This window comes from Acanthaster planci, linkage group LG12, assembly GCF_054643075.1.
Source record: "Acanthaster planci isolate LZ-2023a linkage group LG12, COTS_SCS, whole genome shotgun sequence".
Lineage (NCBI taxonomy): Eukaryota > Metazoa > Echinodermata > Asteroidea > Valvatida > Acanthasteridae > Acanthaster > Acanthaster planci.
Genome location: NC_141788.1, coordinates 10224008 through 10247368, shown reverse-complemented (window position 1 = coordinate 10247368; position 23361 = coordinate 10224008). Strand labels below are relative to the sequence as shown.

General features: G+C 43.5%; 1 protein-coding gene across 2 annotated transcripts in view; it reads left to right on the top strand.

The window, feature by feature from the left end:
• Positions 1-58: 58 nt before the first annotated feature.
• LOC110989641 (SCO-spondin-like) overlaps positions 59-23361 on the top strand; it is a 25245-nt gene continuing 1942 nt past the window's right edge. Inside the window, exons 1-20 of one of the 2 annotated variants that reach the window (XM_087143775.1) lie at positions 59-259; positions 1308-1466; positions 2195-2359; positions 3677-3841; positions 4449-4619; positions 6452-6622; positions 7265-7438; positions 8496-8669; positions 10250-10420; positions 11144-11320; positions 11830-12000; positions 13006-13206; positions 14155-14328; positions 16269-16439; positions 18051-18221; positions 18676-18846; positions 19406-19579; positions 19869-19996; positions 20609-20819; positions 22642-23355. In XM_087143775.1, coding sequence (XP_086999901.1) covers positions 181-259; positions 1308-1466; positions 2195-2359; positions 3677-3841; positions 4449-4619; positions 6452-6622; positions 7265-7438; positions 8496-8669; positions 10250-10420; positions 11144-11320; positions 11830-12000; positions 13006-13206; positions 14155-14328; positions 16269-16439; positions 18051-18221; positions 18676-18846; positions 19406-19579; positions 19869-19996; positions 20609-20819; positions 22642-22790 — 3327 coding nt within the window. In that variant the 5' untranslated portion in view covers positions 59-180 and the 3' untranslated portion in view covers positions 22791-23355. Of the gene's footprint in view, positions 260-1307; positions 1467-2194; positions 2360-3676; positions 3842-4448; positions 4620-6451; positions 6623-7264; positions 7439-8495; positions 8670-10249; positions 10421-11143; positions 11321-11829; positions 12001-13005; positions 13207-14154; positions 14329-16268; positions 16440-18050; positions 18222-18675; positions 18847-19405; positions 19580-19868; positions 19997-20608; positions 20820-22641; positions 23356-23361 lie in introns of those variants that run through there. The other variant, XM_022254184.2, reaches the window with a different exon arrangement.

Below are 23361 nucleotides of genomic sequence, written 5' to 3'. Positions count from 1 at the left end.
GTAAACAGCAAGTAAGTACGGATGTTTTAGCGTATGGCGCCCTCTGCTGTCTGACCAGCACCGAGAAAAGGGAGGTAACTTTAAAGTTCGAACTTCGAAGCAGCTATTGTAGCTGCAGTTGCCATCATGATTTTTGTTGCACGCGTGACGACATGACAGACAGCTCTTTTGAGAAGAGTAATGTTTTGTAGACAACTCACCTTAAAAGCTACCCTGAAATTAGTGTTGCTTTTAATTGGATCTTCAGGATTAGGCCTAGGTACGTAAATTATAATAAGCTAACCGGGTTCTAGACTGTAGACTCTAGACCACATCATGTACCTCCCTGACTTGTTGATGTTTGTGTACTTGGGTGAGCCAGAATACTCCTACAATATACTTTCTGTGGGGGACCTTGGCAGTAGTGGTGCACGTCAGAACCCGGAGACTGTCCTGAAACTCAGAGAAGTCCCCCCAAAACAGACAAGGTCTCCCAAAACAGGGACATTTTTACAAATTATTAAAGCTTGATCTTTTGGATCCAAGCCCACTTGGAAAAAAAACACCTCGTATATGATAACAGTTTTAGGGGATTGATTTTTGTCTCCAAATTAAGGGACTTCACAGATTTGAAGGACAATTCTAATGTTTGCTTCCCGGCTTGGATGGGCCTAGTGCTTGTCAAAATTATATTGGAACCAGGCTGAAGATTTTGTTTTTTGGCAATTTCTGGGTTTGATCTTCACATCAAACACTAGGCGGGGTTAGGTTCCTTGAGACCACTGACCGTAATCAATTACAAGCACTGCTGATATGTTTTAAGGTCATGAAAGTACATGTAGGGGTGACAGGCAGACTACCGTAGCTGACCATGTTAATGCCACCAGGTCCCCACGCACATCATGTTCGGAGTCAAGTCGCAATGTAATGTGGCACACAGACATTCCAAGACATTGATAGGCAATCTGTGTTAAACATCTTGCAATCTGCTCGCCATGTACCAGGTATATGGTGGACACTTCACGTGGTAGAGTTGACTTGTCTTAATGGACAGGTGATGGATGGTCGAGTTGTCCCACTGGCTGAGTTGTCCCACTGGCTGAGGTGTCCCACTGGCTGAGTTGTCCCACTAGCTGAGTTGTCCCACTGGCTGAGTTGTCCCACTGGCTGAGTTGTTGCAATGGTCGAGTTGTTCTGACTCGAGTTGGGAAGCAACAACATATTGTACGTAGCTATTGGTTAATTTGGCCTGTAGGATACATGTAAATGTACATATACAGGTACGTGTACATCTGTACCTCAGCAGTGTTGCATGGTACATTTTGCAGTGGACGGAGGATGGACAGAGTGGACCAGCTGGTCTGAGTGCTCTGTCACCTGCGGAGAGGGAGGCTTCACCACTCGGTCTCGCACCTGCATAGATGATGGGACAGCCTGCCATGGGGACTACTTTGAAGGGAACGTCTGTGACATGGACCCTTGCCCTGGTGAGAGGAAGTACAGTGGCTTTCCATTTCTGAGATGAGAAACTTTGGTCCTTAAGACCTAGGAATTGTCGGGATATTTTTGCCTCATTTGATATCAAAGTGAATTCTTGTTCAAGTGCTGTAAATTACAGTAATGTCCTTTTTTTATACAGTACCTGAATCATCTGATTGAATTGATTGATTGTTGATCACATGTCATTGAACTAGTCATTCAATGCAACGGGTATAGAATTTCATTTCACTTCCCTGGTTCCCAGCCCCAGTTCACTTATTTCATTCGCAGTAATAAAGAGGAAAATAATACACATATAGGGACAGGAACCAGTCTAACATTACATCAACATAAGGGTGGTGCTTCAGACACGAATCTGTTTCTTAAAATAGCAGACATAATACGCGACGACAGAAGAGCATTCATAGGGTTACTGTATAAAAGAAATATTGGATTTTTCTCATTGGCGCAATGGTGAGAATAGTTTCATTCGGGGACAGATGAAACGTTCCTTCATCTCGTGGAAGAGAATATTTCACCCGTGACCTCATGAAACTGTTCTTACCATTGCACTCATAAACATTCATTATTTGTATGTCAGTCCATTTAATTTCTTAATCTACATGTACATGTGTAACCCCCTTCTCCAACAAAATCAGTGGTCTGGTGCCCTCCTCAGTTTTGCACTGATTATGTAGATACTTAATTTCAGTGTCCATTTGTCCCACATGTTCAGTGGATGGAGTCTGGTGGGAGTGGAGCGAGTGGACCAACTGCACTCTCCCCTGTGGCTCGGGGACCAGGTTTCGCCAGCGGGAGTGCCAAGAGCCCCTGCACGGAGGAATGCCTTGCCAGGGAGCCTACGACCACACTGAAGCCTGCAATGTAGATCCATGCCCAGGTATGTAATACCGTGTGGCAGTGTGCGTTAGGGGTGGAAGGTTCTATATCATTGAAAACTTTTACTGTCAACCTTTGTCACTCCTTCAGAACCCCTCTACCAAAGGCCTTCTCACACTAGAACCTCTCAACCTGGGTCAAACTTATCAAACCTTAGGCGAACCAGGGTTGACCCTTCTTTTTATCAGGACTGTGTTTCAGGTTGTGGTCTAAGTGGCCAGGGCATCATTGTCTTTGTGACCTCTAACCATCTCAAAGTTAACACCCCATTTATTACCCCAGTTATTACCCTAGCTGGCTGTGAGATCAGTTTCTGCAGTTTCTTGAGATCATCTCAGCTTGATTGCTACCCAACCATGTACGTCCATTCTTGTTCCATTGTTGTGGGGACATACACATGATATTTCACCTATTTTGGGACCGAAAATGTTACTGGGACAGAGAAATGTCCCCACAACTTGTTCCTTATTTTCCTAACAAAAGAAATTGTCTCCCTAACCCAGTGAAGGCCTACCCCCATAATGTACTCCTTGTTGGAGAGAGGCAATAAGCCTTTTGTGAATTAAATTTGAATAAAATCTGGTACACTAAGTTCTTTAAATTCATGTGAACATAAAAGTTTGAATTCTCCATACTAAAAAGGCTGTTGCTATACCTTGTGATTCGGGGCAAGCTTTTACTTAGTTACATAAGAGACGCTTTGCAACAATACACTGTTCTCAATGGATAAGAAGGGCACAGAGGAACCAGTCCATTCCAGGGATGGTGGTAGCTACGCAAAAGCTTGCCCCAAATCATGAGGTATAGCAACAGTGTAGTCTGGGGAATTCAAACTGTTACATGTATGCGCAATCAGATAAACTCAGTGTACCAGACTTTATTCAAATTTAATTCGCAAATGGTTTTGTATGCAAATTGTAAGTATGTATTTAGTGTTTTTTTAAATTTTTCCCGAGGATGCAAGCACCATGGCAATTCTGGGGTTGGAACCTACATGTATGTCCCACCTGTAGATTGCGCAAGAGGTTGAACACCTGAACCATTGGACCATGACACTCCACATTTGTATGTGGGCAGGTGTTCACTTCATTAAGGGGCATTTTCCTTTGTTAGGCCAATTAGGACCGAGTTGTGGGGACCTTTCCTTATCCCTACAATATTTTTCAGTCCTAACAAGATACGCGAAAGAATAAGTGTTTTTCCCCACGACTACGGACACACATAAATTGTACACATGTAGTAACCTGACACAGTACGGTTTCATAACTATTGAGGCCAGGACTGCGTCCAAGGTTAAATGTCTGATTTCTCCCTGCAGTGGATGGGAATTGGACCCAGTGGAGTGACTGGCATGCCTGCCCAGTCTCCTGTGGCGGGAGCACCCAGACCAGGAATCGAACCTGCATTGGTCCCTTTCATGGTGGCCAACCTTGTGAGGGTATTGGAAGCGAAGAGAGAGAATGCAATCCTGAGCCGTGCCCAAGTAAATATTTTATTGTTGCTTTGACGAGTTTTGGATTTTAACATCCCACCCAAACTTGGGGATAGCTCAGTGGTGAATATATCTGGGACTGATGTGAGAGAAAGTTTGATTCCTTTATGGTAGCCCGTGCAGAAAAGTGGTCTCTCAAGACTGTCATCCTATAAACCATAGACTCCTGTCCTGCAATGATGAATCTGATGCGAATAATTTCAGTTTTTAAGTTAAGTACATTGTTGAAAATGGCATACGGCCTTCATTTGGTACGGGAATATCGGAGGAACAGGGACCACCCAGACATTGCTAGCATACATTTGATGATAATGTTATTCATTGCATCACGATGCAACAATGGTCTCATTCCAGAAAAACAGCTTTAAACAGTTGAATAAAACAGTTAATTATTTTTCAGGATTTTTGCCACAAAATATTTTTGTTTTTTTCCACTTGTGCTCTGTACCAAACAAGGGCAAGATTCCCATAGCCACTGCAATTTGTGAGAGAATGTTGTTTTGCAAGAGAGCTTTTGAACAAGTTTTTGTTTTGTTCTATTCTGTGCTTTTGTTTAGTTTTGCTGTCATTTTAATCCAACTCTGGCCCTGCTTTTCAGTCCATGGCGCTTGGTCAGAGTGGGCCGACTGGTCTGAGTGTAGTGTCACCTGTAACTACGGCGTCATCGTACGGCAGCGGTCCTGCGACAACCCTGCCCCACAGCACGGAGGGGACTTCTGCTCTGGTCGTGGCAGGGAAACCAGGGAATGTTACCCTCTCACCTGCCCCCGTAAGAATGGCCAAGGGCTTGACAATGGGCCTTTTTCACGAGTTCGCCATATTGAACTGAAAGCGAGGTTAACTTTTCATTTTAGGAGCCTGAGAGCTGAAATGAAAGCAGTGAAATAAAATTTCATTACAAATTAATTTCAATTTATGCTGACAAACAATTTGAAAATTGTGATTGATTATATCTAAAATTTTGCAACAACACTTCATGAAAAAAAAATGAAGGTGAGGATTAGTGCCCAAAATACATGTAGTCTGGCTCTGCCCTATTTAGTCAGATTACTTTGAATAAGATGGATTCATGACTGAACATGGCTTCGTTGTAAATAGGGTCCATTCCACTGGGAGAAGCGTGGGCTCTATTTGAAGATGTGCACATGTATTCCTGGTTGTGTTCTTGCATCTGCTCCCAGCGGGAAGACTTTTTTTACGTAGCAACAACAGTTGTGAGCTCGGCATGTTCATGACGTTTTTGTACGGGATGCGCTGAGAACACTACCATTTTCAATCAGATTGTATGGTCTTTGCGTATGCGCTTGGCATGTCCATGAGCCTGGCTGAAAAATATCCCACCAGCTTGCCCCTTCTTTGCCAGTGAGGGTGCACACCAACACGGGACATTTTGGAATCCCCGGCAGAAAGAATTGTATAAGGCTAAAAAGCCGGCTCATACTACATGTGAACATGAAAGAAAAGTGGATTCAATGTCACAAAAGACTTGCCATGAAATTTCACTCAAGTTGAAATTTGTTCACCTTTTGCATATTTGCAGCGTGAATATTTGAGCTGGCGTCACAACTTCAAGTTTGTGTTTGCTTTCATGACAAGTATGAACCAGCCTTAAAAGTACAGTCCATGATTTGTCATTTGGGCGTTATATTCCTTTGAGGCGACAAAATTAGTCGAAATCTAAAGAGAGATGCCTAAGACCTAAGAACAAACCTGATGAAGTTTTCAGCTCAGTGAATATGGTTTATTCCTGTATAGCCTTCTTTCAATGTTTTCTCCAACATGACAGCTTACTAGAAATAATAATTTCTTAAGGAGCTTAGTTCCATAACCACTCTGAACCAAATATACTTTTCAATAATACTTCTGTCAGTTACTTTTTGGATAACTGCAAATGATGGACTGTATCTTTTAAAAAAACAAGACCATTATAAAATGTATGGCCAGTAGGCACCGGAAAAAAGGTGACTTCTGCAAATGTCTGTTCAGCAGTTGTGCATTTTTTCGAATAAGGAGTGTGAACGAAGCATGTGTATTCATTTTAGTACAGCCTAGTTCCTTCAGGCTTGATTACAGCTATGATCTCTTTATGCACATGCTTCATTTTGGCTGCTGGAGTACCAAATTGGCTCATTGTCAAGCATCCAGCAATAAGCCTATTGCCAGTTAAATTTGAATGAAATCTGGTACACTGAGTTCTTTAAATTCACGTGAACATAACAATTTGAATTCTCCATACTGAAACTACTGTGGCTATACCTCGTGATTCCGGGCAAACTTTTGCTTTGTTACACAAGAACCTTTTACACCAGTACACTCTTCTCAATGGATAAGAAAGGCACAAAGGAACCAGTCCATTCCAGAGATGGTGGTCGCTATGGAAAAACTTGCCCCAAATCATGAGGTATAGCAACAGTGACTTTAGTCCGGGGAATTCAAATTGTTATGTTTATGTGCAATCAGATAACTCAGTGTACCAGATTTTATTCAAAGTCAACTTGCAAAAGGCTCATTAGAAGATGGGGATCTATTCCAGTGTTGTTTAATGTATCACTTTGGTTTTGAACCATCTAACATGGTTCCATCTCCCTTGTCACCTTCCAGGACACGGCGGCTGGTCCCTCTGGTCTCCCTGGACGGAGTGCTCCCAGTCTTGCGGCTGGGGTTTCCGTCAACGGCAGCGTGCCTGTGATAACCCCTGGCCAGCCTTTGGCGGTCTTTACTGCGTGGGATCAGAGAGGGCAGGAGAGAGCTGCATGGTGGCACCTTGCCCCGGTCAGTGTCAAACTTCAAAGTTAGGATAAGAGGGTAGGGGGATGGGCATATGATGTTACGATGAAGGATTCAACATTTTGAGTCTGGTGTTCATTGGACTTTCATTGCTTGTATTGTCGTTTGAAAATAGCGAAGGGGGAACATTTATCTAAGTTGAAATTTGCACATGTAGTTCTTGCTATATTTTCAATTTTAACAATTTCAAGTACCAAGCAATTTAAATATTGTTGGAAGAAGCTTACACAAAGTTTTTTCCTGTTCTGTTTCTATTTGCTCATGGCTGTTTTTCAAAGCTTGTTTTCCTCACTGAGAACTTGTTTACATGTATTGGGCTGCCTTAAGAACTCTCCCATGATGGATGGGGTCAAACTCTTTTGAGCCATACAATAGTAACTAGTTTATGTATGTAGTTTTAGTATATGTACTTAAGTACATGTAGTTTATATGTTGAAAATGAACGATCGCTGCTGCCAGTTTGTTGACTTTGTGATCTTTAAGTACTTGACCTCACAGCAGAATGGAACATATATCCGACTTCTCGCTCAAACGCCTTGATCTAAAGAAGCACTCAATTAAAGCCATGCCCTAAGCACACTGCACTTGAGAGCCCATTCATGCTTAGTGGACGTTGTGCATTGACAGTGGACGCCAGCTGGGGTCCCTGGGGAGCCTGGACCAATTGCTCCAAAGCCTGCGGCTCAGGGGGCAACCACACCCGCACCAGGCTCTGCAACTTCCCTCCGGCCCTGCACGGTGGGAGAGAATGCCCCGGACCAGACTGGGATGTGGGGGAATGCTACGTCGATCGCTGCGACGGTATGTGCTTACAAGCAAGACCTCTCCAAGGGCCTGTTTGTTTCACATGGATCCGGATCGCGATCAGTGATTCGTCGTTGGTTCACTGACACCATGTCCTGTCAAATGGACAGAGCGAACCAGTGTTGGGATCACTGATCGAGATCAGTCTCCGTGTGAAACCAACAGGGCCATTCTCTCTCCCAAACCTATTGAAGATATTGCTTTTTGTGAAATCCCTCCAAACAAATGTTGCGTTGCTCTGAAGGGGGCATGCGAGAACTTGTAATAGGTAGGGGAAAAAACCAGTAAAAAACATGTAAAGATGTCACTACATCACTCAGGCAAACATGAACTTGGGCATGGCTCCATTGCTAAAATTGGCAAAAGTCTTATTTAGAGGCCAACTTTCTTGTCTCACTCCCTGAAAAATATTTCCCGGAGGTGAGTATCTCAAACTAATAACAAAATTATTCTTATTTCAAGTTAATATTTCTTGGGAGTGAGGTTAGAAGATGAGGTGTCAAAATAAGATGTTTTTCTATCTTTTTTAGCAGGTGAGTCCTGTTGGGTACACTAAAGAAAATAAAGTTAAAAATTTTGGCAGAGGGCAAAACTTTATACTGGGTAGTACAATTGTAGATTGTAAACTACCAATGCTTTTGAAATGTGGAGATTACTGGTACACTAGTAATGATTTATTGAAGTGATGTGCTTGTCTTATTTTTATTTATATCATCTTTTAATGAGGGTAATCTGATCAGTGCACGGCACTGCTGTCCCTGGAGGCCCCCAGATTGGCAGTGTGAGTCAAAGGCTTACAATTGCCTCCTAGGGAGCTGCCAAAAGACCCACAACTGCCCACATCTTTAGAGAGGAGACAGTGAAAAACAGTTACAGGTTTAGAGGTGGGAGGAAAACCCCAGAGGAATATACTTTGTAAAACCCACGGAGTCAGGTTGGGACTGAAAACCCAACTGAGCCGGGGAATTGAACCCAGGACTGCAGAGGTGAAAAGTGAGGAAAGAACCACCATGCCAACCTGACTGTCCTTCTTGTCTTCTTGTTGGGTCTTCAGAGGATGGAGGTTGGTCAGAGTGGGGTGAATGGAGTGCATGTAGCAAGGAGTGTGAGACAGGACAGGAGACGCGCAACCGTACCTGTGACAACCCACCCCCGACCCCACCAAATGGTGAAGAGTGTCGTGGGTCTGGTAGTGAAAGCCGGATATGCAACACGCACATCTGTCCAGGTGGGACTGTAGAAGGATTCTTTTATTTGTCCGTGATATTCTTACCTTCTTCAAAATACTAGAGCTGCATCTGAAATGAACAGTTTTATAATGGCCTGATAACATGTGTGCCTTTGAAAAACACTTGTCACTTGCTGTAGAGGCTTTGTGTGGTAGCCATCTTGCAGGGCAGTTCTTTTGCTCCACCAGGAAACCTCCTTTGCGCATACCATTTGAAACAAAAGCACTGGCCTTCAAGATGGCAGCCATGCAAACCTTCTGTAGTGGTCTGAACCAGACTCAGCTCTGCAGCATGTGTTTACCCAATTAGACTGACTTATGTTCATTCATAAATTTCAAAGTTTGGTCAGCATTTAGCAAATATCTTTTTAGCCATAATGACACACTTTAATCTTGTAGTTAGGGAGGCAGAAACTTTACATGGCCAGCATCAGCAGGGATGGGGGGGGGAAGTTTAGTAAAGCCATTTAATCTCTTTGTTTTTGTCGTTCACCATGCATTCAGAATAAGACCTATCCTAACCCTGAAGTACATGTACCTAAAAATGCCGATGTGCAGTGCTTTTGTATGTATAAATTATTTAAAACTGGTTTGACTTTAAAAAAATGACTCTGAAGAAGTGGTGCAAGGAAAATTGTGTGTTGTCTGTAAAGACAGTGCCATTTTTATTTAGTTTATGTTTACAGTTTGTCCTGTGCAACTGTGTATGCACCAGTGTTGTATTCGAGTCCAGTCACAAGTCCTTTCACAAGTTCCTTCACAAGTTCCTTTACAAGTTCCTTCACAAGTCCTTTCACAAGTCCTTTCACAAGTCCTTTCACAAGTCCTTTCACAAGTTCCTTCACAAGTCCAGTCACAAGTCCTTTCACAAGTCCAGTCACAAGTTCCTTCACAAGTTCCTTCACAAGTCCTTTCACAAGTCCAGTCACAAGTTCCTTCACAAGTTCCTTCACAAGTTCCTTCACAAGTTCCTTCACAAGTCCTTTCACAAGTCCAGTCACAAGTTCCTTCACAAGTTCCTTTACAAGTTCCTTCACAAGTCCAGTCACAAGTTCCTTCACAAGTTCCTTCACAAGTCCAGTCACAAGTTCCTTCACAAGTTCCTTCACAAGTCCAGTCACAAGTTCCTTCACAAGTTCCTTCACAAGTCCAGTCACAAGTTCCTTCACAAGTTCCTTCACAAGTCCAGTCACAAGTTCCTTCACAAGTCCAGTCACAAGTTCCTTCACAAGTCCAGTCACAAGTTCCTTCACAAGTCCAGTCACAAGTCCTTTCACATGTCCAGTCACAAGTCCCTTCACAAGGCCAGTAACAAGTAGCAGAGTGAACAATGACAAAGGAATGCTTTTGTCACAGTTCATTTGACTAGCTTGTGAATTGGCTTAAAACTGAATGACTTGTGATGGACTTGTGAAAGGACTTGTGATGGACTCGAATACAACAGTAGTATGCATACAGTATATATGTAGGCAATGTTTCTGGTCAGTGTCTTGACAATCACAACATGCATTTGGCTATTGTTGTGAAAATGCAGTCCAACTTTCACTCGCTCCGATGTTTCGTCCCTTCCCCACATCCAGTACATGGCGGCTGGTCCCCCTGGTCAGCGTGGACTCAGTGCCCAGTCACCTGCGGGGGCGACATCGAGACCCGTTACCGCCTCTGCACTGAGCCCCCGCCTTTATTCAGTGGCAATGACTGCGTGGGATCGCCCAATGAGGAGAGAGCATGCAGCACCAATGGATGTCCCGGTATGTGATTGGCCATAGAGCTGTCAGCTCAGAGAAAAAACTGTTTGTCTGCACCGCTTTTGTGATTCGTCTGCACCTCTGGGCAGGTTCGATCAAGGACCATAGTTTGACTATTTCTGATTGATCGCACAGTAGTCGACGATGGTTGGACTTGTCTAGTCAACTATTTGCAACCAGCCGATCGAGGTTGGTCTCGGCTGTTACATGATCTAATTGAAACTTGGCATGCATGATGTAAATAGGACACTCCTTGCAAGTTCTTCTGTGAGATTTCCAAGTAATCCAGTCTGTGGTTTTGTTACTGTAATCATTTGAAGATCAAAGCCTCATGCATGTGAGCGTGCATGCATTGAGCTACCCCATGGGAAGGTATACATTTTTCGCTGGTCAGTCTCAGAATAAAAAAGGGGTGTTTTGCAAGAAAGGAACTTCAAATTTTCAAACTTCAAACTAACTTTCTGTTATCATCACTGAGCCCTCATACACTTTTAAATGTCCCAGTGTAAAACTGTCCAATCACACTCCTATTTTCAATTTTTCACTTTTTAAAACTACTTGTAACCATCTTTTAATCTTCTTTTAATGAAGACCAGAAATTTGAAAGGTAAGTATTTGTAAACTAATTCCATGTTGATCTGACCCAAGAAACGTGTGAATGTAAGGAAAGCGTGCCGTAAAGATTGAGTTGATTGGTTTGGGTGCTACATGTATTTCTGCATTCAGTTGACGGAGCTTGGACAGCCTGGTCAGCCTGGGCGGACTGTTCCATTAGTTGCGGAGGGGGGAACACGTCCAGAAGCAGGACCTGCACTAACCCGGCTGCAGTGTGGGGAGGGACCCCATGTCCCGAGACGGACCCAAGCCAAGAATGGCAAGACTGCAATATGTTCCCTTGCCCAAGTATGTTTGCCCCCCAAACCATTCACAGGTGTTATATTTAGCACTTCAATGTTTTCATCTGTAAGCTGGTACTTGTTGCAAAGTTGCCGATCAAAATTGTACTGCAATCAGAAATCTGAGCTCACAGTCAGGACAGATGCTGGAATCAGGGGGGGGGTTGTTAGAAACACAGAGTTAATGAGCAATGTAAATTACGTCGATACCAGCTAATCACAAAGGTCAAAGCAATCAAACTTTATTCAGTCTGAAGGTACTTGTATAACAGATCTTATTCATTCATTGTTCACCTGTTACATATACTGTACTTGTGGCTGCAGTGGAGTGTTGACTGACAGGATCGACCAGTGGTTTACTTAATCACGTGCATTTTTCTTTTACCCATACTGCCTTAAAGTGCTTTGCACGTGTTTGTTTTGACACCTGAGTTTGTGTACAGTCATGCCATCTCACTAGATTTCCTGTGTCCATTAAAGCTCAAGTTTGTTGTTTTTTTGGCGTGTGGCACACAGTTCATGGGGGCTGGTCTGCATGGTCCGACTGGCCAGATTGCCCAGTCACATGTGGTGGGTTTGAACTGTTCAGGGACAGGGATTGCACCAACCCTGTGCCCCAGCACGGAGGGGACAACTGCCCGGGGGATGCTGAGGAGACCTTTATCTGCAATGAGAACCCGTGCCCAGGTGGGTTCCTTAACCTGTTCCTTCCCCTTTTGTCCGGTGGTTAAAGATGGGTTGATGTATTCTAATGTTGGTGATTTTGGCTTGAGATGGGATTTTGTGACCATGGTTGCATGGTTTTAATCTGATAGAATTGGTCATCAGTCATTCCCAAAAGTGTTAGAGGTTGGTTTAATATTGCACGGCCAAGTCTCTTCTCTTTTTTAGGCAGTGATGAAATCACCATCAATTTTTGAATTGCAGATTGTTTATTTAAGTGGGGAGATGACTTCTGCGCTGTGTATTTTCAGTACCAATCAGTCAACTTTCAGGATTAAATCAAAGAAGTAGCAGTAGTTTTACAGGTTGATGATGCTAGTTTCAATCTCACCAACCTCAACAGCGGAGATCAAATTGCCCTTTGGAATCATTTTTTTTACAACAGATTTCCTTTTGTTGTAGGAATGTTGGTGCCAAAATTTTTCTAAACTGCTCATATTTTCATCTCAGATCAAGAGATCCTTTCTTTCCCTTCAAGCTAGTTTTTTTTAAAATCAAGTCACTGAAATGCCATATGCTTTTGCTCCCACACCCTCTGAATCTGTCACTGTTAGTGGTGTAGCAGTAATGTAAGTAGGGATACATTCAAGGGTGTCAATTTCTTTTGAAAAGTGGGGGGGGACATAACCCTGATCAGAACAAATGCAGCGCGAAGCTCTGAGCGGCATGGGGTTGGAAAATTTTGGAGTATAGATGCTCTGTGGTGTGATCTGAGACAATTTGTAGTATCCACCCACTTGGAAAAGTGGGGGGTGGGGACTGTCCCCTCCATCCCCCACCAATTGACGCCCACGGATACATTTACACTCAGTGCTTGTCGAGTGGGAGAAAATGGCAAATGCGGTGACCACATCATATCAGTCCTACTTTGCCTTCAGTTGCCAGGATTAATTTTGTGCCATTTCTGCGCGTATTATCGCTACACACTGTAAATTGTTTGTTGCCATTTATCAATCTCCAATTCGGCAGTCAACGGCAGTTGGACGCAGTGGTCGTCCTGGAGCGAGTGCAGTGTGTCCTGTGAGGGCGGCACTCAGTCCCGGCAACGCACCTGCGCCGACCCTCCCCCTGCCCACGGTGGGGCCCGTTGCCATGGTAACTGGACGGAGGATGAGGTCACGGAGCAGCTTGAGGCTGAGGAGAGAGGCTGCAACTTCCAGATGTGCCCAAGTAAGAAATTATTTGTGATCACTGTTGAAATGCCAGATCTGGTCCTCGTGTCAAGCATTGTCATCCATCTGTAATCAATATTGAGGGAGACACGAAATAGGATTTTCATGAATGTTGGAAAGCTTTCTTGTCATGTTACAATGAATTTTCATCTCCTTTGAGGAGGAAAAGGGGAGAAACTTCAATATTTTGGTTTTTAAGCTGAGGAAAATTTCAATGTTCATGAGCCATGGCACAACGTCATGCAAAGCAGAACAGTAGCGTCTCTATTACTTTTTATGCAAATGTATACGTATATCCCACTTTTCTCCATTTTCCTGGAGTAAATTCTATTTTTTATCGTGTATTGTGTGAAGCAGCTTGTTTAGACAATAACAGGGTTGGGATTTGTCAGAATTTTTCCTGAGTTCAGGATAATTTAGTATGATTTTCCAGATTTCAGGATTTTTCAAACAATGCATTTTAAAATGGGGGAATCCTGAGCTCACCTTAATGGCATTTTTCCCCATAACATTTGATATAGATTCTATATCTATGTATGATCTCTACATGATATAGATTACTAGAAATGGGTACTTTAAGGGGTGGCTTCAAGCAAATGTGCACCTTACGCTGCTGTGGGGTCATGATCAAAGCCTTTGGTGATTATTTGGTGGATTCTTCATGTTCCTCCAATCTCTCTCCTGCAATAGTAATGGTCACTATTTCTTGAAAAGTGTGTTGGTAGGTGACTTTTTTACAATTTTTTTGTACATGTACATGTATTTGTTCTTATGATCTACAAGGGGTGCCTTATGACAGACGCCACATTGCATCTCTCTTTGTCTTAAAAAAAAACCAGGCGCTACCACTGTCTAAATTACAAAGTTCACGTGCACTGCATGCATTCCCACGTAGGAAATATCTCAGATCACATTGTGTCCAGTACCTTTTTTCTCCACCACCCAGTTGACGGTGGCTTCACCCAGTGGACGGAATGGCCGATTTGCCCGGTGTCCTGCGGAGGGGCCACAATCTACCGCCATCGCAACTGCACCAACCCCACGCCCAAGTACGGCGGCCGGGATTGCCCGGGGCATAACGAGAGTCACAAGATCTGTAACGGTGACATTCAGTGTCCCAGTAAGTATGATGCGGTTACTGCCACTGCTACGTGGCCTCGATTATTTGAAGTGGGGAACACGGGTTATGTTTTTTGTTCATGGGGTAACCAGTTGCCTCTCAAGTCAAGTTTGTTTTCTAGAACATGAAGAAACCCAACCTTAGCCTTGTCCGAAGTAGTCTCAGTGCTTTTTGTCCAACAGAGATTATATAGCCTCACGCACGAGACCCATGGCAATGAGGCACTGTGTACTATCACAGCGTACCAACCCCCCGTTTGGTATAGGTACAACGGCAAACCCACAGAGCAAGCTTTGCCCACAGACACAATGCTCATGTTCAGTACAGTGTACATATGTATGCTTGCATGGGTCACGCTCAGCCTGCTGTGAGTGTCGTGACTATTGGCAAACAACACATGCAAAGGCATACTTGTATACAAGCGAGCTAGACCATCATAAACAGGTGCACGGACTATGTATATGCAGCTAGTAGGCCAGAATCACCCAACACCTTGGTTAGGGCGAACTCTACTTCTGTTTAAAAATTTCTGTGTTCATACTTTGTCACTCCCTGGCCCCCCCAAAGAGGAAAAATGGAATATGCTTTGTTCATCCCTGAAATAAGCCCAAATAGGAATGATGTCAAAGTGGGAATAACTGTAAGACTTCATTCATACATGTAGGAAGGGATGGTTGTAGTGAGTTACAGGGTGGAAAGGAGGCAGAGCCTCCCGCAGAGAAAAGAAGTACGGTTTGAGACTCACCATTCCACCAAATTGTCACATTTTTTAACACGTTAACCACAAGCTGCAAATGCTACTCTTCTAGGGCACCCATTCAGCGGGTATGTGCGGCACCTGAGGTGGATAAGTATCGGCCTTGAGTTGAAGTGGGCACTCACTGGCAAAGAGGAGACAGACTGGTGGGAAGTTTTTGATCGAGTTCGTGCCCGCGCCTGACGCACCCGCAAAGACTGTCTTCTTATTCTAGATATGTCTGTATCTGAACGATTCAAACAGAAGCCGATGGCGTACGCTCAGCACGTCCCGTGCCAAAAGCGCGTAAATCCATACATGCTCGCAGTGAGTTTCCATCAAAGGCGGCCGTTGCTCTGTAAAAACAGGCCCACTCTTGTTCCCGCTCGGAGCTGGTAAGAGATAAGCAGAAAAAATGGAAGTGCTGTACATGTCATGTACATGTAGGTAAAGTTGTTGTCTGATAGCATTACCACCCGATATAGAGTACCCAAGTGTGACGTCATTTTGAACTAGGAAGTGTAGTCAAACATATGGGGTATGTGCACGGGTTTGTTCATGTGCTAGTTCTCTCCATCTTGCCTCTTACATCGATAATTGCGCGTGTGATGTATTCAATTTGGTACTCAGTAGCAGGAATCCAAAGCAGTGTGCCCGAGAAAGGATCCACTGACGACCGAAATCTGTCCCAATATTTAGCTTTCTACCTACACTCAAAGGGCAAAGTGTTTATAATCACTTAGTTGTGTCTAGTTTCACCGGCTGCTATTTCTGCTGTATCTTGTCACTCCTCTGATTCCTTGTCAGACTCGGGGAAGAGGACCGCCCATGACGGCACTAGACCATGGACATTGTGCTAGCTGTGGGTAGGGGTGGGCATTGTTTTGCAGTGTTGTAGTTGAGTACTTTTGGAGAACTTCAGCTTTGTAAAATATAAGTTTTAAGGAGAAAATTACTTGGAAAGTACTTTGGTGAATACTTCTTGAGTACTTTGGTCCTAAAACTTACAGTGATGGTCTGAAGTCATCATTTTACTTTGTAGACTTACCTTTTTGCATCTTACACGATCAAATGGCCATGTACTTCATCTTTGTTCCCTCCTAACTAGCACTCGACTTCAACACTGGTTGCGGGGGGGGTATTTTCATGAGAGGCTCATGTCATTTTTAAGAAAAGATTTTAATTATTCCCGTCTTCCTTTCAGTTCACGGCAACTGGGGACGTTGGCTGGACTGGGCCCCATGCTCCCGACTCTGCGAGAACGGCACAACATCCCGCATCCGTCTCTGCAACAACCCCTCACCCTTGTACGGTGGGGATCGATGCCTGGGGAACGTGCAGGAGGTGGCCATCTGTAACACTCATAGATGCCCAGGTCAGTGAATTCCTTTTTTTGAAGGTTCATTGTATGCAGCCTTCCACTCAGTAAAAAGGTTTGGGAAGATGTGATCACTGTTTGTGAAATCAAAACCAAAAAAGTGACCCACAGTTTTACTTCTGGGCTACTCACACTAAATTGACCACTGGCCATTTGCCAGTTAGTCCCGCTCCCTTGGAGAACTTATGTGTGGGGTGCGCGACACACAGCTACTGCGCTTGCATACAGTCGTTTGTCGCATGAACGTACATGTACGTATCAATCTGAAATTGTCCAAGATTTGAGACAACTTTTCTCACTGTGTACTTGATGTATGAACCCCGCGTATATGTACCTTCCTGTAGCTGAATCATTTGTGGTTGAGTTATCATGCAGGGCTTTGTCACACCATGACATGCAGTGCATTGTGTTGATTTGCGTTCACGTCTTGCCTATTAATGAACAGGCTGGATGAGACACGTGCCAGTGGACTGCATGCTTTTGGAATTAGATTTGTAAGTCCAAGGTTTGGAATATCGTACGACATTAAACAGAGACTGCAATTTGATAATACTTGTGAACAGCGGAAGGTCATTTCTGTGCGCGACTACGCTCTTAGTGGTCGAAACTGCGGAATATTAGTTTTCCCGACCAGCATCTGTGCCACAGTTCTGTTCCTGTCATGCAAAAGACACTGCTTGTTTTGCGCAAGTTTTTATTCGAAAATTTAGTCGTGCACATGGTGCCATTCACACTCGGGTGAAGCACAGTTTGTATGCTGCAGGGCTCATGCGAGTGGGCCATACAGTTTAACTCTGCATGCATGTACACGTATACATCCACGTCAGAAGAAGCGGCTTCGTAAGTTTCTGAGTTTTTTGAGATCTTTGTGACTTCTTTAGCAAGTTTCTTTTGCTTGTGCCTCCCTGCCAGCATTCCACATGTGGTATTTTTTAGGTGTAATATTCAAAAGTTCCATTGTCTTTTTTTACCCAGTAATAAAACTAACTTATCACATAATGCTCGTCTTCTAATCTCATTCATTTACTCACTTTAAGCATGGTGAGAATGCTGTCAGTTTGATCATCTATCTCTAAAAAGAGTGAATAGACAATAATTCATCACATGTATTCATCACAAGTCACACCTTTGTAGGGCATTGACAACGAAACACTGGCTTTGTCACAAACTCATCTCCGTAGCTTCCGACTTGACTCCATGCTAGATTCCACCTGATTAACCCCTACAGTCTTCAATCCTTCACCTGTAGAAGGTTTGAGGACTTTAACTTGACTTGGGAAAACTTGATAGAAAGACACGGGTTAGATTAGTCAGGATTTTTCCTGATTTGGGAATTTTTCATTAGGATTTTACTGATTTCAGGAATTTTCAATCTCTTATAAATCTGGAAATCCTCAGCTAAGAATTAAGGTGTTTTCATGAATAAAAGTTGATGTGAGACACATTAAATGAGTGATGTAAGGGTTGCCATTTGGCAAACACAAATGTATACCATACCCGTGCTGTAAGGCCTTCAAAACCCCTGGTAATTATTTTATGAATATTCCGTTTTCATCCAATCTCACCTCCTGCAAAGACTTACACTTGTGTGCTTGGTTTCACCTCCAGTTCATGGTGGTTTCTCCCCCTGGACTGGGTGGAGCCAGTGCACCAAATCCTGTGGGGGCGGGCAGACACAGCGGACCAGAGACTGCACCAACCCTGTGCCCTCCTTTGGTGGGAACCCTTGCGTTGGCCCGACCATCGAAAAACGACTCTGTGCTGCCTTCTACTGCCCCGGTGAATATAAGAAACCAAAGTGTTTGCAGACTGAAAACTCAGGGTTTTTCCTCCTGAGCTTTATATTACAGATAAAACAAGTTGAATTTCAAAATATTTGAAAAAGTAGTACTTTAAGACAAAGGTTGCCATTGGTTTGTATTACATGTAAAAAAATGCTTATTTTTAATCCCTTCTTTTTTTAGCATTTTCATTGGTTTTAAGTACCATGTACTCGCATGTACACAGACCTATGAGCACTTGTAGTCATAATTTTGAGTGCAAGTACTTAATGTGCATCTGTGGTCGGTAAGCAAAGTACTGATTTGAATGGTACTTGGCCATTTCAGTGCTTGGGTAGTACTTACATATAGTACTCAGGAACAAGTAGTTGACTATAAAACTGATTCCTCGCAGTTTAACATGGTGGGTGACACGTGTATAATTTTGGGTTTGATGTTATCCACTCCCACAGTCCACGGTGGCTTTTCCCTCTGGGGTGAGTGGGCGCCTTGCCCTGTCACCTGTGGTGGGACCGTGGTCAACCGCACCAGAGTCTGTAACAACCCAAGCCCACGCCATGGCGGTCAGCCATGCCAAGGTCCAGTCACATCCTCCAGCTTGTGCGCCAACAACCCCTGCCCAGGTAGGGTTATTTTTGGCTCTGCTGGGTTCCCACGAGTATTAATAGGCTTTACGTGTTGTGCCTGACCTAGGAAATCAAATCCCTATGGACGGTATATGTGTTAATAGTCTACACAAATACTTTATAGTCATGTTTTTCATTTCATTTGCAAGACAGTTGTTCAACACTGTCACTTAACTATCACGAAGCAAGGTTTGATTTTACAAGAATTCTTAAGAACCAAATGAATCTTCGTGAATGAACAGTATATACACACAGGTGATTGAACAAATCTCTTCATAGCAATTCCTTCAAAGGCAAAGTTACAGGGGCCAGCCAGGCTACCAGGCTATAATCAGAAGTCTAGAGAAACTAGAGAAGCAAAGACAAAAAGAAATGGAGTGAGCTGAATTCCAGAATTTGCCCTCCAACATAGTATTTGTTTACAAGAGTGCTCTTCGTGCTCAGCTGAATGGGTATTGAGCTCTCCCAAGCTGGCCAAGTGGCACCTTCAGAGCTTTGTGCAGGTTGCCTAGTCTCAGATTCACCTGTGATCCGCCGTCACTTTTGTCCCACGCAGTTGATGGTGCTTGGACCACCTGGAGCTCCTGGTCGCAGTGCTCGGCCACGTGTGGCGATGGACGAGAAATGAAGAGGCGGAATTGTTCCAACCCCGCCCCCGCCTACGAAGGGTCTGATTGCATTGGGGAGGGGTACAGGGAAGTTGTGTGCTACAGGAGTGACGAGTGCCCAGGTTTGGAATCATTTGGGAAAAATGATGACAAGAAAAAAAGGTTTCAATAGAAATTTAAAAATGCCGTAATATTTGGTGTTGTGCAGGTGTTATGTAACCTTTCAGTAGGCTTCAGCTTTTGAACAGGGAGCGTTGCATTGACAGTGAGCCATATCCGTACCATTAGTGAGCTAAAACTGTGACTGTGACTGTGATATGGCAAGGAATGGGTGTATACTTGCACATGAAGATTATTGGAATACACTAACATGACTAATGATTTACATGCGTTCATTTTTCGACTGTTCAGTTTTACCAACGCCTCCATCCAAGCTGAACTTCTCCGTGTCTGTAACCAAAGCGGGCCTGGTGTCAGTCTACGTCAGCTGGGATCCCGCCGAGATTGACGAAGTCGCCACCAATTACTTGGTGGTGCAGGTACTGTACCACAGACAGGTTTTGGGGATCATTCAATACGTTTGCTAATTCTAACCAGCAAATTACTGTTGTCCATTCAAGCCTCTCATGTGTTGCTGACGGCTTTCACAGTTCTTTTATTAAACCAGGCACTGTAAGCCCTTGTGTGGTGTGTATTGACTCTGCTCTTTTTATCCTTGCAAAATATTCTGTTTCGTTTTGATTTAAACAGAAGTATTTAATTCCAAATCACTGAGGATTTAGACATTTTAATTATAAACAACACAATGTGTAAACAGAGTGCATCCCTCTTTCAGCTATGTAAACTTAGGATGTTGGTCACTGTTCATGCCTCCCCCCACTCATAAATATGCCATGACACTGCTTACCACAAGGACAGAGGCTGGATTCAAACCTCAGACTCTGGACGGCTTCCACTCACTCAACTTATGTCTGGTTTTAGTGTGTATGTAAGCCAAGCAAAACCACGCAAATTAAGTTGACTCAGTTTTTATGACTGGACGTCTAGTCTGCATGTTGAATGTCCTGCCAACTGCGCGAAACAGTAAATGACCTTTGTGTGCTGTTCCCAGTCAACATCCAAAATCCACTCATTTCTTGGTCTTTTTCCAGGCCAAACGAGTCCCTACCCAAGGTGTTTCAAGGGGTAATGCCTCTGCCTATGAGTGGCAAGCGTTTGGTACCGTCATGGGGGTGCACCATGTCGTACCAGTCAGGGACAACGGTCAGACGAATGCTGGGTTATTTGAAGGAGACTTCAAGGTGCGTGTCATTGCTGGCAACCAGTACGGGGAAGCCAGCTCAGAAGAGTACTCCTTCAACGGTGAGTAAACTGTCAGCTACATGATAGCTTGCTTCATTCAAGTGCATGTATCATCCAAAAAAATGGTCTGAGGAACTATAAAAACCCTAACCCCCGGACCCTTTTTAGTAAAATCCTCCAGTTTGGGGGTAAAAAAAATTGGAATCTCCCTCAATCCTCCAAAATTTCCTGGAAAAATTACTTGCAGGTGTGCCTACTGCCTCAATACTTTAAGATCCTCCGGCAATTCCTGTCAGTATGTTGAGGCAGTGTGAATGGCATTTTTGAGTAGTGTGGGTGATTCAAAAGAAATATGGGGCTGAAGTTATGCATGACTAAGCAAAAACAACACAAGGTCTAACCTACGACCTTCACGCATGGCATCCTTCGCAATCAGCCATGCACTTTTGCCATTCAACCTCAATCCTCTAAAATTCTCCAAAACCACCCAAGGATTTTGGAGGATTGAAGAGGGTTTTAAGATGACATTTTGTGACCTGCTAATCGCAGCCAAGGAAGGAATATTGCTTGTTCACGCCAATTCAATGTGCTTAATGTATGTAACAAGGGAATAACTGCATTTGGTCAGTTGGTTTAGGAGAATGGACGCGACTGTGGCTCGGGCATTATCAGCGTTCGTTCTCCTGAGCAAGGTCTTAAACATTAGTTTAAGACTGGCCAAGTACATATTCATTCCCATTCATAAATACCTTTATATTCAGAGACTCAAAAGAAGTCAACACGATTGATTTCCAACGATTTTATTCTTAAACTTTACTTTCATTTCCTTGAACATCCCCGTTCATTTTATGGTATATTCCTTTTGAAAGTTGTCCAATAGAATCCCCTTCCATGAACTTGGCATGCGGGTGGTAAGTTGCGTGCACACAGACTCCCAACCAATCAGATCCGATTAAACTGTCTCGTATCCATGTGCCAGCGCGTGATTTACCCAGCGGGCATTATCACTTCTCAGGGGGCATTATCAAACATTTGTACGCAGTCACATGACAGGTTTCGACCAATAGGAATAGAAAACCTGGCCCAGGTATTTATGAATGCAATTTATTTTGTTTGATGTCATTTTTAAATGGCATATGTCCAACCCTAACTACACCTACACATTTACATGTACATGTCGTTTCAGGTAATTATTTGTATTTCATGTACATGTATTAAGTTAATTCTGTGCATATTTTATCCAATACATGCGCATGGACATATCGGCTTTGTGTGAGGATTAGTGCATACCACACATACATTCTATTCATCATGCACAGGCGGTTTCAATGTGGGCCTGCTGCTGGACAGAGCTTTGCATACTGGGCATACCGCAGCCCAGCAGTCGCGGTAAAAAGAATCCCGGCGTTAAGGGGTTAACAAACCCCTCATCCATAACAACCAGGCTACTGTTTGATGTGCGGTATTTCTGTCTTTTTGCCTTCACTTGGAAAAACGATTTGGTAATACTTTCACATAAATTTTCAGTCCAAAGAGACAAATCTGGAACCATGTTACCGGTAACGTAAAATCCAATCTCTGCCCGTGCAGGAATTACTTTGCCAGGTTTGAGGAATGGCCGGTCAAGCCGCTCTAGTCCAAAAATCAACTGGTCATCAGTTTCACAGCAGAGTTTTGGAATCCAAAAAACTTCCCTGCTCAATAATAAAAGAAAAGTCCAATTACAGAGAATTGCATATTGCACCATACCGGTACATCAAGAGTTGCGACAAAAGGCAGCATCTCTGTGAATCTGAACATGGGTCACATTGTACATGTGCAATGAAAAGGAGGAAATCAGATTGCAAAAAGGCTTGAGAAATCCTTGCATACCACTATACAGACACACGCAGAGTCTGCACAGCAAGGTCACATTGGCTACTGCATGCCGCATGCCAAATTCACCCAGAATGCAGTACATGTACAACACTATTGGCACATGGAGAGGTTGGTAAGATTTCAAACCGCATGTACACGTTCATGCATCTTTAAACAATATGATCTCGCTCATCTACCCTTGTTCAGCCAAATAGGATTAACCTTAATTTTTGGCACCATTCACATGAATGTGCATGTGGAATTTGACATTGTAAGACAAACTGAAGTACCTGACTATGGTGGATGGAAGATGCCACTGCTGAGCTGTAAACTGGAAACCATTTTCTGCTTATAGATTATTCCATATTTCTTAGTAAAATGTACCTTTAGTTTTGTGGGATTTTTTCTGGCTTCATCAAATGATTTCTTATTTGGGTCATTCCAGAAATTAGGGGTCCATTTTTTCGTGTCCCTGTCACATCTGACATATGATTTTGTAAGTTCAGAACACAAGTTCTAATTTTCAAGAGTGATGAATTAATGCAAATTACCAGCCCAACAAATAGTAATAGTTTGAAATCAATTCCGCTGATATTTCCATGTCAAATAACAAAGGTCAGATGTAACAGGGACACCAAAATGTCACACTTTTGGACCCTTCATTCCTGGACCATGTATGCATGAGTCTGCCGAGGACTTAAATCCCATCTTAATTTGCTGTATCTTGGGTCATCTCATAACTTCT